The sequence below is a fragment of the Salvelinus sp. IW2-2015 genome, linkage group LG10, assembly GCF_002910315.2.
Source record: "Salvelinus sp. IW2-2015 linkage group LG10, ASM291031v2, whole genome shotgun sequence".
Classification (NCBI taxonomy): Eukaryota; Metazoa; Chordata; class Actinopteri; order Salmoniformes; family Salmonidae; genus Salvelinus; species Salvelinus sp. IW2-2015.
In genome coordinates this window covers 16,691,600-16,705,066 of record NC_036850.1, presented here as the reverse complement: position 1 = coordinate 16,705,066, position 13,467 = coordinate 16,691,600, and the positions used below count along the sequence as shown (strand labels likewise).

Below are 13,467 nucleotides of genomic sequence, written 5' to 3'. Positions count from 1 at the left end.
AGTAGGACTATACAGATCATCCACACACAAACAGTATGTTACAGACATATACGAGTACATACACACCATTACAGAATTACTAGTACAGCCCACACCATACAGTATGTACAGGACTATAAAACAGTACATTACCCACTCAACACATTATTACAGTAGCGCACTACTCACTCCATACTGACCTATATCAGTACATCCACACCATACAGGACTATACAGTACATCCACACCATACCAGTAGTACAGACTATACAGTACATCCACACCTCATACAGGTTATTGTACAGACTAATACAGTAACGATCCCACAACCATACAGTATGATACAGAACTATACGAGTAACATCCAACACCATACGAGTATGTACAGACTATTAACAGTACATCCACACCATACAGTATGTACAGACTTAGGACAGTACATCCACACCAATTACAGTATGTAACAGACTATACAGGTACATCCACAAACCATTACCAGACTATATCAGTACATTCCACACCATTACAGGTATGTACAGACGTATAACATGTACCATCCATCTACCAGTACAAGTTATGTTACAAGACTTATTTAACAGTACATCCACACCATACAGTATGTACAGATCTATACAGTTACATTCCACACCATACAGACGATACAGTAACATTCACACACCTATACAGCTGTAACAGGACGATTTACACCATATCAATCCACACCATACAGACTATACAGTACAACACACCCCAGAACTATACAAGGACATCCACTACCACTCCAGTATGTTACAGACTATACAGTCTCTACATCACACCATACAGTATGTACAAAGCTACTACTGTAACAATCCCGACAAATTAATAGATGTACAGACTTAGTCACAGCGTATGCGATCCACACACGTACATGGATATGGTACAGACTATACTCTGTGATTAACATCCACACCATACAGTATGTCGACTATACAGTGACATCCACACCATTAATTAGTATGTACAGACTATACAGATACCTATCCACACCATTACAGTATGTACAGACTATTACAGTCATCATCTCACACTCATACCCAAGTCTCATACCAGATTCTTTTACTCGTACATCCTACACCATACAGTATGTACAGACTATACAGTTACATCCACACCATACTCAGTATGGTAACTAGAGCTGATACAGTACATCCACCCATACAGACTATACAGTACACTTCCACCATACAGACTATACCAGTACATCCACTCCACTACAGAACGTTATCATCCCGCTACCATTTATCCCCATACAGTACAGTCATTAGACTACGAGTACATCACACGCGCATACACGACTTTACAGTACAAATTCCTACACCATTAAGGACTATGGACGAGTTGGCCAACATACACACGCATACAGTACGTATAGACTACAGGCTAACATACACAGCTACATCAAAATGCATTGAAGCTTCCTTCAGTCGATACGTTGTCAAGACGCCATCCCCACCCCCAACCCCATCCATGCCAACCCCAACCCATCCCAACCTAGCCCTCCAGCCCAACCCCAACCCATCCAGCCAACCCCATCCCAGCACACTACCGCTCAACCCATCCACACCCACCCATCGCGCAGCACAGGCCTGCACACAGGACTGCACAGTAGATGCCTTCGTGAGGATTTGCTTTTTAAGGTCAGTTACAATATCTGTTGAGAAACTAGGAGAAGGAACTCACTGTGTGTAAGAAAAGCAGCAGACATCGTCTGGAAGAAATGGAAGTGTCTAAACTAAGCTGCCATGTTTTCTCTCAGCGTGGCTCTCATACGCCTGGCGCTCCCAGAAGAAACAAGCCCTTGTCTTGAAGACGGTCTCCTGCAACTGTCTGTCAGCACGACTACCGTGAAAAACAAGCAACTTCCTGCTCTGTCTCTGTCTGGAGAGCGTGCATAAAAGACACATGGAAGAAGTCGGAGTGTTTCGGAAGGTGAATTCTTGTGTAGCGTTAAAAGGCCAGAGCCATTCCGCAGCACATCAGCAGTATCCAGCAGCCAGCCAGCCGGTCTAGCATCAAAGAGACGAGTTGAAACTTAAAACTGTAATCAAGTAGAACGTGTCATGGACCCTCCATTGGGTCAATGAGGGGAAGCTGAGCAGAGGAGGGTCATGACTCTGATTGGCATGATGGAGCAGTGGACCTGAGTGGGAAACTAGATTCTAAGACAAACTATGCTGATTTCAAACAGGCACGCCACCAACGATCAATAAGAGAGAGAGGACTGAGAGCATTGAGTCCTGAGCAAACTATATGAGAATTAGGAGTTGATTAAATGTAGATAACTTGAATTTTTTCACAAGGACTGACACAGGATACTAAACCTCAAATTCAAAAGCTTCAATCCAATCACAATTCCATTACCTAAAAACCTTGAAATTTTGGACAAAATTACTTGAAATGGACTTTTCACTTAGCCATTGAATATCAAGAAAAAACTTCTAACAAACCAAAACCTGCAGAAGAAAACACAGCGGAACCTGAAATACCCAATCCAACAACAAAACTGGAATGAGTAAATATAAGCTACTTTCTGAAGCCAAAAAGTTATAAAGACATAAGCTCTAGGTAATCTTTTTTTATATAAAGCCTCCATAAATAAGAGTACTAAAGTCTACCAAGCTGCTAAGGAAAGAAACTGACACTGGATCATATTAGCTCGTGAGTGTGAAGTGAGGTAGGTAGCTGAAAACTCTGGAGTCCTAACCAATGGCAGGAGAGTTACCACGCCCCGCCCCCTACCCAAATTGTAGAGGCCTTGAAGCCCCCATGGCTTATCCCCTTCCCAGAGGTTTATTACAATACAGCTGACCCAATGGATATAAAAAAGTACACCTACAACAGAGTAAGTACATAAAAAAGCTCCTCAAGGGACAGATCCAAGAGTTACTATTTTGCTGACTGCTACAAAAGAGTGGAAGGTAAGCAATTTAATTTTCCACACAGACCATCGCGCCTCGGCCATGGCACCAACTGCTATAAGCAGTCTCACTACCCCTATGTCAAGAGAGAGGGTAGTTGGCCCAGGGTGGAATATCTCATATAACTGATAGACATTGAGAAATTGAAAACAACTCTGTCAACGTGTACAAGTCTGGGACAGTAATGGCACAGGGGACATCCTCATTCAGTTCCAGTAGACTTTTAGGGGTTCAAAGAGTGGGGGGGGAAAAAAGCTTCTTCCACTTTTCCCCAATTTGGTTATCTCCAACCCTGCTACACAAAAAAAACTACTCATCACCCTGCCAGTGTGAATGGAAGCCTTTTCCCAGGACTGTGCCTTCAAAACCTACTGATCTACCTGGCCCCATCATTCCACCCTGGACTTTGAACAGCCTTTACGGCCAGGTCCACCTCTAACAAGGCCAGCAATCCAAACTTTTGCCAGGCACCCAGCCACCACACACAGGAGCAACAGAGCAAGGACACCCGTCCAGACCAGCGAGACACCCTCCTAGGACCTGTACCCCCCGCCTGAAGGACCTGCCACCGAGAGAACCACGCAAGAGCACCTACACCAGACCACATGCATCACCAGCCACACCCCAACCAGCTAAGAAAACCCCAAGCGAAACCCTGGCCACACTCGATATAGGCCCCCCCCCCCATATCAGGACCTTATGCCCCTTTTGACACCCCATTCCCCCCTCCCCTTGCGGCAATGGACCTCAGCATTGACATATTGCTCAGACAGTGAGCAGAGCAACCGGTCCCAACCTCCACTATTACACCCTCCAAGGCCCCATCCTGTGACCATTCAAGGAGTTCCTATGTATCAGCGATTGCCTAAACATGCTCTGCTCACAGCCTACTGTAATGGTCTGGGCCTAAACCAAACAAAAACAACACTGGCCACTATGGAACACAAAGCTTTTACTATCTCATCCGGGAACCTTACAAGGTCTGAGGTAATTTTGGCCTAAAGAGTAGGAAACCTTCAGACTTCAAAGAAAGTGGTGTGGAAAACACAGACATTTGCATCCTACAAGCAAACATGTAAATAGGAGACGGACCCACTGCTTGCCCCTAGGCTAAGAGAAGCTCGTATCCCATCCCACAAACTACCAGGTGTGAAAACAGGCGAAGAGACTCAAGAGGGGTATGCTAATTGGTATAGAGCAGGAACCTAACCCACTATTAAAATAGTCAAAACAAGCCAATATTTTAACATCTGGCTTGAGAAACGAATAAGGAAATCAATCTCAACAGAGAAAAAAACAAAACCTTTCCTCATGCTGGGCTACCTATACCCCCCCAATAAGAATTCCCCAATACTTGACATGATGACAGCCCTTCCCCCCATCATAGGGTTGGAGATCAAACACATTTCCAGCCCAGGGACATGTACTAGCTGTGAGGGATCTAAGTCTCTTTGAGTGTTCAGTCAGCCACTGGACACCCCTATCTCTCTCTTTATCCCCTTTTCCCATCCCCGCCCGCCCCCTACCGCTTATCCATCACTATTGGGGGCATTTCGAGATGCTGGCAGGCCTTTTGATATCCTCCCTGTCTATGGCATCCACCTGGGTTATATACTGGACTTAAGTAGCACCATTCGTAATGTTAGAGAAAAGATATTAATGGAGGGTGTCTTACGGGCAGATTTTTAGTCCACTTTAGCTTTAAAGGATCATTCAACCGCTTTTGTCCTGTATTCCCCCCAAAAGTAAAGACATACTTTCCTCCTTCTAAATTAAACGTGTTAATCAGGCCATATTACTTATGAGACCAGTATTCTGTATGATCTATCATCCTTGTTAGTGGCTAGTTGGGGGAGATCTAAAATAAAAACAGCACTAATCCAGAGTTGAGGAGGGCACCTGAATGGTCAGAGCCTTCGGTGTCGCAGTGAATTTAAAACTATCGCGTGGGTTCATTTGCGTTACCAACCTTATTTGTGTGCTTTCCACTGGAAGCCACTGAGTCACCGTTAAAAAGGGCCCATATGGATGTCTGCTCTCTGAAACATTTGTATGGGCTCCCCGGTTGAAAATCCCCAGAAATTGATGAGTCCAATTTCGGCCCGATGCGCCCTGCTGAAGGATGGTTGACACCCCCCAAGGCTATTTTAAAAAAGTATGGGGAAACGAGAGGTTGTGATTTAAAGAGCTGCATGTTCTGCCTTACTGACGATCTCTCTCTTTCTCCTCTTCTGTCATGTCGCCCTCCCTCACTCGCCAAGTCTCTTTCCCATACCGTTTCACCCGACACAATATCTCTCACTCTCATCTATCCCTCTTTTCTTCTCTAAGTAACCTCTAGCTGAATATCTGGACTCTCCCCTTTTCTCTCCTCTCCCCTCTCTCTACCACAATTCTACCACCCTTGACCCCACACCCAGCAAGTGATGTTTTCAGCCAAAACCACCCCATCCACCCCTGTAGGATCCTCCGATCGCCCCTTGACTTGCACAGCAGTGGTTGCTGCTTTGCTTGCCTCAAGCGACAGTGGCTGACCACCGGCGCGCCCCCTCTGGTAAGGGCAGGCTAGAACATCACAGTCTGCCATCTGATCTACTGCACTATTATAGCATTCCAACCAGCCTAAACTAATTGCCCAATGCCAGGGAGGAGATGGGAAGGTTATGTGTCCCGCCGACCCATTCGCCACGCTTCTCCATAAGGCTCTTCTTTCTTATGCTGTAGTTGTCGTGAAACACCTGCAAGTGGTGATGTAATGTGCTCAAATGGTCTTAAGTGAATTGTTTATCTCACGAATGGTCTTCAAGTCGATGTTTATCCTTCACAATGGTCTTCAAGTGATGTTTATCTCTACAAATGGTCTTCAAGTTGATGTTTATCTCACAATGGTCTTCAAGTGATGTTTATCTCCACGATGGTCTTCAGAGTCTCTGTGACTTTGACGGACATGCCTTTCATGGCGACAAGCTGATGCAGTTTACCTCAGGACAAATCCTAGCTACATAGGGATAAGGAGTCAGCTCTCTTGTCATTGGCTGAAAGGGACTAAAGTACTATCTTTTTAGAGTTGACATTCCTCTTCTCTCAGTCACTGTATTCAGTTCTACCAGGATTAACCAACCAAGATTAATTCAGATAATCAAATTTCCCTGAAACTGGGTCCTTAAGTAGCAAGAGCAATGTGCAGGGTACATTTTAATGAATTGTGAGAGACCACTCTGACAGAGGAGAACTAGAGAGAGAAAGAAGAGGGGAAAGCCCAGCGTGTTGTTTTAGTGGGCAGTTGTCCGTACACTGTGTGGTGATTGGAGTGGCGAACAGCTGTTCTCACGTATGCCCCCCTCGTCCTGCAGCTGTTGCCCTGGTCTGTGGACAGCTGTTCCCCCCATGGGACCGACTCCTGCCTGCAAAGGGCCTTATTTATCTGCCCGAGGCAGCGACAGTGACTCAGCTGATGAGAAGGACTATATCGGCTTCACACTCAGGGCAGCATGCCATACTTGGAGACAGAGGAGGCTAGAATGCCAACCAACCATGTTAATTTTAATCAGTTGAAGTTTCCTGTCACTGGAGATTGAGGAGCACATTTATTTGGGTGTGGATTGTTTTTGTTATACAAATAATGAGACAAATTGATACCAAGGGCACCAACTTTTGTTTACAATGTGAACAGAGTGTCTCTTACAATCATAATGTCACGCCCTGACCTTAGAGAATCATTTATGTCTCTATTTTGGGTTGTCAGGGCGGGTGAGTCGGTGGTGGGCATTCTATGTTGTGTGTTTCTATGATTTTATATTTCTATGGTTTTGCCGGTATGGTTCTAAAAAATGCAGGGACACGCTCGTCTATCGTTGTCTCTGAATTGGGACCATACTTAGTAGCTTTTTTCCACCGTTCTGTGGGAAGTTTCTTGTTTGTTTGCACTATTGCCTTTAGCTTCACGGATTTTTTTGTAATGGTTTATTGTTTTTTGTCAGCGTAATTTTTAAATAAAGTAAAAATGTACGCTCACCACGCTGCACCTTGGTCCTCATCCTTCTTACGACAGCCGTGACAGAACTTCCCAACCACCAAAGGACCAGCATGCGTGGTTTAAGTACTCCTGACATTGGGAGGATCCTGGGGTAGGGACCCTGGAGGCAGGCTGGGGAGTATCGCCGTCCACGGGAGGGAACTGGAGGCAGCTAATGGCGGCGCGGCAACGTTATGAGGAACACGGCTGCAAGAAGCCGAGAGGCAGCCCCCCCCCAAAAAAATTGGGGGCTGCCTCTCGGCTTCCTTGCCATGCCGTTTCCCTCATAACGGTTTGCCGCGTGCCGCCATTAGCGGGCCTCCAAAAAATTGGGGGAACACGGGAGTTTGGCAGAGTCAGTTGCGAGACCTGAAGCCAACTCCCCTTGCTTACCGGGGCGAGCATGTGACTGTCAGGCCCCGGGCCATGGTGTGATGCGCACTGTGTCTTGGCCGAGCATTCACAGCCCGGTGTGCTCGGTGCCAGCGTCCCGCATTTGCCGGGTGGAAGTGGGCATCCTGACAGAACGGGTGGTGCCAGCTCTGCGCTCGAGACCGCCAGTGCGCCTCCACGGCCCAGTATATCCGGAGCCTCTGCCAAGGAAGAGGCCTCCTGTATGTCTCCCCAGCCTGGTGAGTCCTGTGCCTGCTCCCAGAGCCAGGTCTCCTGTGTGTCTCCCCAGCCTGGTGAGTCCTGTGCCTGCGCCCAGCTCGGGGCCTCCAGAGACGGCCTCCAGCCCGGAGCCTCCAGCGACGTTCTCCAGTCCGGAGCCTCCAGCGACGGCCTCCAGTCCGGAGCCTCCAGCGAGGGCGCCCAGTCCGGGGCCTGCAGCGAGGGCGCCCAGTCCGGGGCCTGCAGCGAGGGCGCCCAGTCCGGGGCCCGCAGCGAGGGCGCTCAGTCTGGGGCCAGCAGCGAGGGTCCCCAGTCTGGGGTCGGCGACGAGGGTCCCCGCACCAGAGGTGCCACCAAAGTGGGGTGAGCCAGCGGTGGAGCGGGGTCTGCGTCCCGCACCTGAGTCGCCGCCGCGGATAGATGCCCACCCAGACCCTCCCCTATAGGTTTAGGTTTTGCGGCCGGATCTTAATAACAGAACATTTGATAGTTTGAACAAGTTTGATAGTGTAAACTTAATGTAATGATCAAAAACTTAATGAAATCAACTCTAGTACTTCTTTACAACTGCATAGTTTCACTTTAATCTATGATTTTATATTTCTATGTTTTGGCCGGGTATGGTTCTCAATCAGGGACAGCTGTCTATCGTTGTCTCTGATTGGCACTATTGCCTTTAGCTTCACGGTTTGTTTTGTATGGTTTATTGTTTTTTGTCGGCGTCATTTTTAAATAAAGTAAAATACCACGCTGCACCTTGGTCCTCATCCTTCAACAGCCGTGACACATAATCCTCAGTGAATCTACAGTTTCTGTTCAATTTACAAATGCAAAACAAATACTCCACATACATGACTTTCCATATGAATAAACATCTGCCTTTGTCCAAAACCCTTCCCAAAAGTCATAACTTATCCATTTCCAAATCTGTTTCCATTAGTTTAATAGAACGCCTCCATAAAAACTAAAGTTAATGTAGCTTAAAAGGGCAACTGGGATGATTGAAAATGTATTTCTTGTTTCATGTTTTGCGATCTAATATCCATTTATTTGTTTGAAGTTTGTTAATTAGAATAGGGGGCATTACAGAGGTCAGTTGGGGAATGATTTGACATGATGTTCAGATTAACCACAAATTGCTCCATCTGTTCATTAGGATTAGCTACTTTCATAACCCAACCAGGCAGGAACAGATATACACCCTGGTGCTGCTCAACTCAACTCTGGCTGGTGTGTTCAATTAGCCCTCTCCTTCTCCTCCTCTCCTCCACGTGGGGACCAGAGGCCCAGGGAGGCTTAGTTATGAGTACTTCCTGTTTGGTTCGCGCCAGGGAAACACTGAGGTTGAGCAGAGAGGCTCCCTCAATCCCTGCTCCAAAGTTACTTTTAATAGCCTCTTAATTAAAGCCTGGCTTTTCCAGGACCTTTGTGTGGAGAGACTTTCTCTCAGAAGAGGACTAATGCTTAGTTTACACTGCTGACGATGAATCAATGGAAAATCCTAAACAGTTCCCCCAGGTCAAGTGGAGATGTAATCCTAGTGTTTGTCAGAAACAAACTAACATTAGCTAGCGATCTCCCGGTTCCCTATCTTTCTCTCTCAAATACTGAAATACCATTTTAGAGGAGAACAGGGAGAAAATGGGGCCTGCTGTTGGTTTTGACAAACAGCCTAAATGAGAGAATGAGAGGTAAGCTWAACAATGTATCCATCTGTAGAGTATGCTACAGTACGTGGGCTGGGTGTTGGCCTCCTGCCACAGTAATGGAGACCAGGCGGTATAGTGAGGGCCCATAGCTGGGGTTAGCTCACTAACACCAGCCCAGATAAATAACCTGGGGAGGTTTCCTCTGTCACAATCCGATTAAGGAGACTTGGACTGTTCTCATGTGCACACAACAGGGCTTGGTGATGTAAATACCTCCTGGTGCATGCTGTTGTTGTTAGTTGGAATATTTCAGACAACATTGGCTACAGTATAAAGAGACAAAGGAAAAAATATCATTTTGTTGCATCAGACCTCATTGATTCAGATCTAGATTTTAGTTCAGCACTTAATCAATCATGTGATGTTTTGTATTTGTTTGTCACCGTAACGTCGTCAGGGATATGACCTGGCCTAAGGTGCAGGGCGTGGTGAGCGTACATGATTCTTATAAGAGATGTCGTCTCTCCAACAAAAAAGAAACACCAAAAACCAACTGTGAAGCTTAGGGCTATACAGGCCACTAAAAACGACAACTACCACAACTAAGGTGGCACAACCGGCTGCCTATAGTGGACTTCCCAATCAGAGACAACGATAGACAGCTGTCTCTGATTGGGTAACCACACTCGTCGCCAAAACAACACAGAAATACAAAACATCATAGAATGCCACCAGCTACATCACACCCTGACCTAACCAATAGAGAAATAAAATTGACTCTCTAAGGTCAGGGCGTGACATATGTGCCATTGCACATTTCATGTACTGATTATAACCATCCCACACATTGTGATCCCCTCGCTTTATGTAAAATTCCAAATGTGCTCTAGAGATCACCCAGTCTGGGATAGAATGGAATTCCATAATTACGATGTTTCCACCTTTGTTTGGACTATTGCCGTCTTCTTGGTTGTCTCTAGAATCTCAGAATGGAAAGTTAATTCAGCTCAAGTCTCTGAGTCTCTCTTGCGCTGCACTGTTTTTTGGCAAGCCACGGAGCTGTTGGACTGTTACACTATACCTCAGCCTTTGGCATGTGATTGGTCAGATGATATTTGTGTCGTGACCCTGGAGCTTGTCAGCTAATCACTTCGGGCTTAGATCAACGGACAAGAGGAGCACCCATGAGTGCAGCCTTGCTAGAGCCTTCTGGAACTTTTCTGGCTCATTGGATAGAGTAGAGGTCCTTTTGTCGTGGAATAATCACTCTGTCAGTGTCAGTGGAAGACAGCTCTGTCCAGCCGGACCTCTTATCACTGTTCACTTTGTTCCCTGGGCTATTAGCTCATAATGAGCGGATGTAGGCCATGTCCAGTGTGCTGGTGTATGTTGGGGCCGTCCACCACGGCCCTGGCTCATGATGCAGGATGCAGCCAGTCACCAGGAAATTATGCAGCTGAACCCCAATGATGAAATACCTCTCACAGCACAACAACAAGAGACCAGGGGACAGATTGTGTGCTGTGGGTCAGTCAGCCCCTGTAGAGTGGAGCAGGATGCAGGTCTCTTATCATTGGCCATGTTGTGATGGATAACTGTGGTTCTCCCTCTCTGTCTCTCACAGGTACCAACCAATGGTCCCGTGGTGCAGCCGGGCAGAGCTCCTCCTCCCCCAACTATGAGAACTCCCTGCACTCACTGGTAAGTCTCCCTGCCTCCCTTCTGTTCCCTTCCCCCACACCCTGAGCACTTTTTAATGGACACGCACACAGTAGATGGGTTCTCTCGCGTAGGGCAGGGTAGCATTACATGAAGATTCTTGGCTGACAAATGTCGGTAGGGGGGGTTGGGGGTGCTGAACAATACCCGTCCCTTGGGGCGTGTCTCCTGCCATCTGTCCTCTACTTCGTGGACCAGGATGGGGTTGGGGGAGGCTGGAGTTATGTGGGCTGGAGAGCCTGGCAGCTGTTGCGTTGACTGAACCACCACTGCTCCAGGATTCCTGCGCTAGCTGCCTGTCCGTCTGCGGACCAGAAACACGGCTTGGAATCAGTTTTCACCCCACACCGCCTGACGCCCACATCACACATTCACACCATCGGCTGTGGGGATAAATATTTACTCACTATATTTGAATGCCACCTACAATGGGATTTTTGTGAAGCGACCAAACCTATGATCAGTGTGAACGGCGAATGTGTGGGAGGGATGGGACCTCATGGTGGGAGGAGAGGACGAGGGGTCAGGAGTTATTATCTACACAGGACCACAGTTTTGATGCTGCCTGACACAGTGATTAGTTACCATATATCTGTCTCTGTCTGACTCTCCTCTTTCTCCGTCCTTCTATCTCAGTCTACACTATCTCTGCCCTTCTATCTCAGTCTATACTATCTCTGCCCTTCTATCTCAGTCTACACTATCTCTGTCCTTCTATCTCAGTCTACATTATCTCTGCCCTTCTATCTTAGTCTACACTATCTCTGTCCTTCTATCTCAGTCTACACAATCTCTGCCCTTCTATCTCAGTTTACACTATCTTTGCCCTTCTATACCAGTCCACACTATCTCTGTCCTTCTATCTCAGTCTACACTATCTCTGTCCTTCTATCTCAGTCGACACCATTATCTGTCCTTCTATCTGTCGACACTATCCCTGTCCTTCTATCTCAGTCCTTCTATCTCAGTCGACACTATCTCTGTCCTTCTATCTCAGTCGACACTATCTCTGGCTCTTACACTAATGTTTATTTGTGCTCACATGCTTTCCTGTTCTATCTGATTTTGGCAGAAAACTCGAGTCCATCAGCAGCTTCATGAGCATCTCCAGGATGCCATGTCATTCTTAAAGGATGTATGCGAGGTACTCCTGTCCTTTAGATGGAGACTTTACCCATCAGTGTTTGACACCTTTTCACATCCTTAGTTGTTTTTCTTTCTTTCACCAGCTTGGCCTCCGTTCCATTTAATTGGAGTTTMAAATGTTTTGTTGCCATGCTTTTTATTGTTGTTTATTATTTMTATWTTGACATTTCAGCTTGCAGTAATCAGCTTAGGAGCATAAGACGCTTTAATACCAAATGAATAGTCATGGTGCTCCAAATGAGTGGTGTGCCAGCCCATTTATCAGTTTCTATAGATACAAATGAGGATGCTTATGTTATGAACACATGCATCCCTTGTGCCCCTCCTCAGGTTGAAATGGCTTATCTTCATCTGTTTTTGCGTGTCTTTCTTTTATGCTTTTATTATCCCTGTGGTGTTTTTTCACTCCAAGATCACGCCATAAAATCACAATGTCCTCCATTTTTTGTCCTAATGTGCTTATATTAAGCTGCTCTGTCCTTCTCTCTCCTGTTCTTCGCCCCCCTCTCCCCTCCCCTCTTCTCTCTCGGTCCTCCCAGTCTCGGATGGAGGATCGCCTGGACAGACTGGATGATGCCATCCTCGTCCTGCGGAACCATGCCGTGGGCTCCACCACCAGTCTGCCCAGCGACATACACAGCCTGCTGGGACAGAACGGGCCAATAGCAGCCCTCGGAGCAAACTTCCCTGCCGCCGGATTGGTGGCTAGTCGGACAGCAGCAATGGTATGAATTAACTTTGCAGAAGAAAAAGATCTTGAGTGTTTTAGATGTTAAGGATATTATGTTTCATGTGTTTTGCAACTTAAGAATTGAGTTTGAATACTTAAAAGAAAGTCTGTTTTTTGGACTGAGGGTAGGCATATGTGCTTTTGCGTTGCGTTTCTCCAAATAGGTTAATAAACAAGACTTGGCCACCTGTTCAGAATGAGTCCACAGCCATGTGCAAAAACTCTGCCTTTTTCCACAGAGAACAGTTTAATTTAAACTCACATACTTTYCATATGTGTAATGGTTGGCCTGAAGGCTTACTCTCCTTAAGAAAGACCTCATATACAGGTTTGAATGAGAAAACCAGGCAAAACGGAGTGAAGTTCTGCTTTGGTCTGGAAAGTGTTTGTCAGTTGCACTCCTATGAGGCAGCTCCTGGGGAACGGGGGATGTAGGTCTCGGTGCAGAGCATAATGTGTTTGCCCATCCTCCATCTGAACTATTTCATATCGGTGAGGAGAGGGATTTGAGCACATCTGTAGTGGAAGTTTCAACAGAGGGAGACAGTTCTACACTAATCCCTAGGTGATGGGAAATAATTTAGGCCATATTTTTCCTGAATTTTCTGAATCAGTCCTGGCGTACGTGGGTGGAGGGTTGGATTAAGATCCTCTTGG

The 13,467-nt window shown here is 46.5% G+C and overlaps 1 protein-coding gene across 1 annotated transcript in view; it reads left to right on the top strand.

Moving 5' to 3' along the window:
* The window catches only part of tcf12 (transcription factor 12), a 29,883-nt gene that overhangs the window by 9,962 nt on the left and 6,454 nt on the right, over positions 1-13,467 (top strand). Inside the window, 4 exon segments of the mRNA XM_070445430.1 lie at positions 3,195-3,213; positions 5,383-5,414; positions 10,831-10,916; positions 12,620-12,805. Coding sequence (XP_070301531.1) covers positions 3,195-3,213; positions 5,383-5,414; positions 10,831-10,916; positions 12,620-12,805 — 323 coding nt within the window.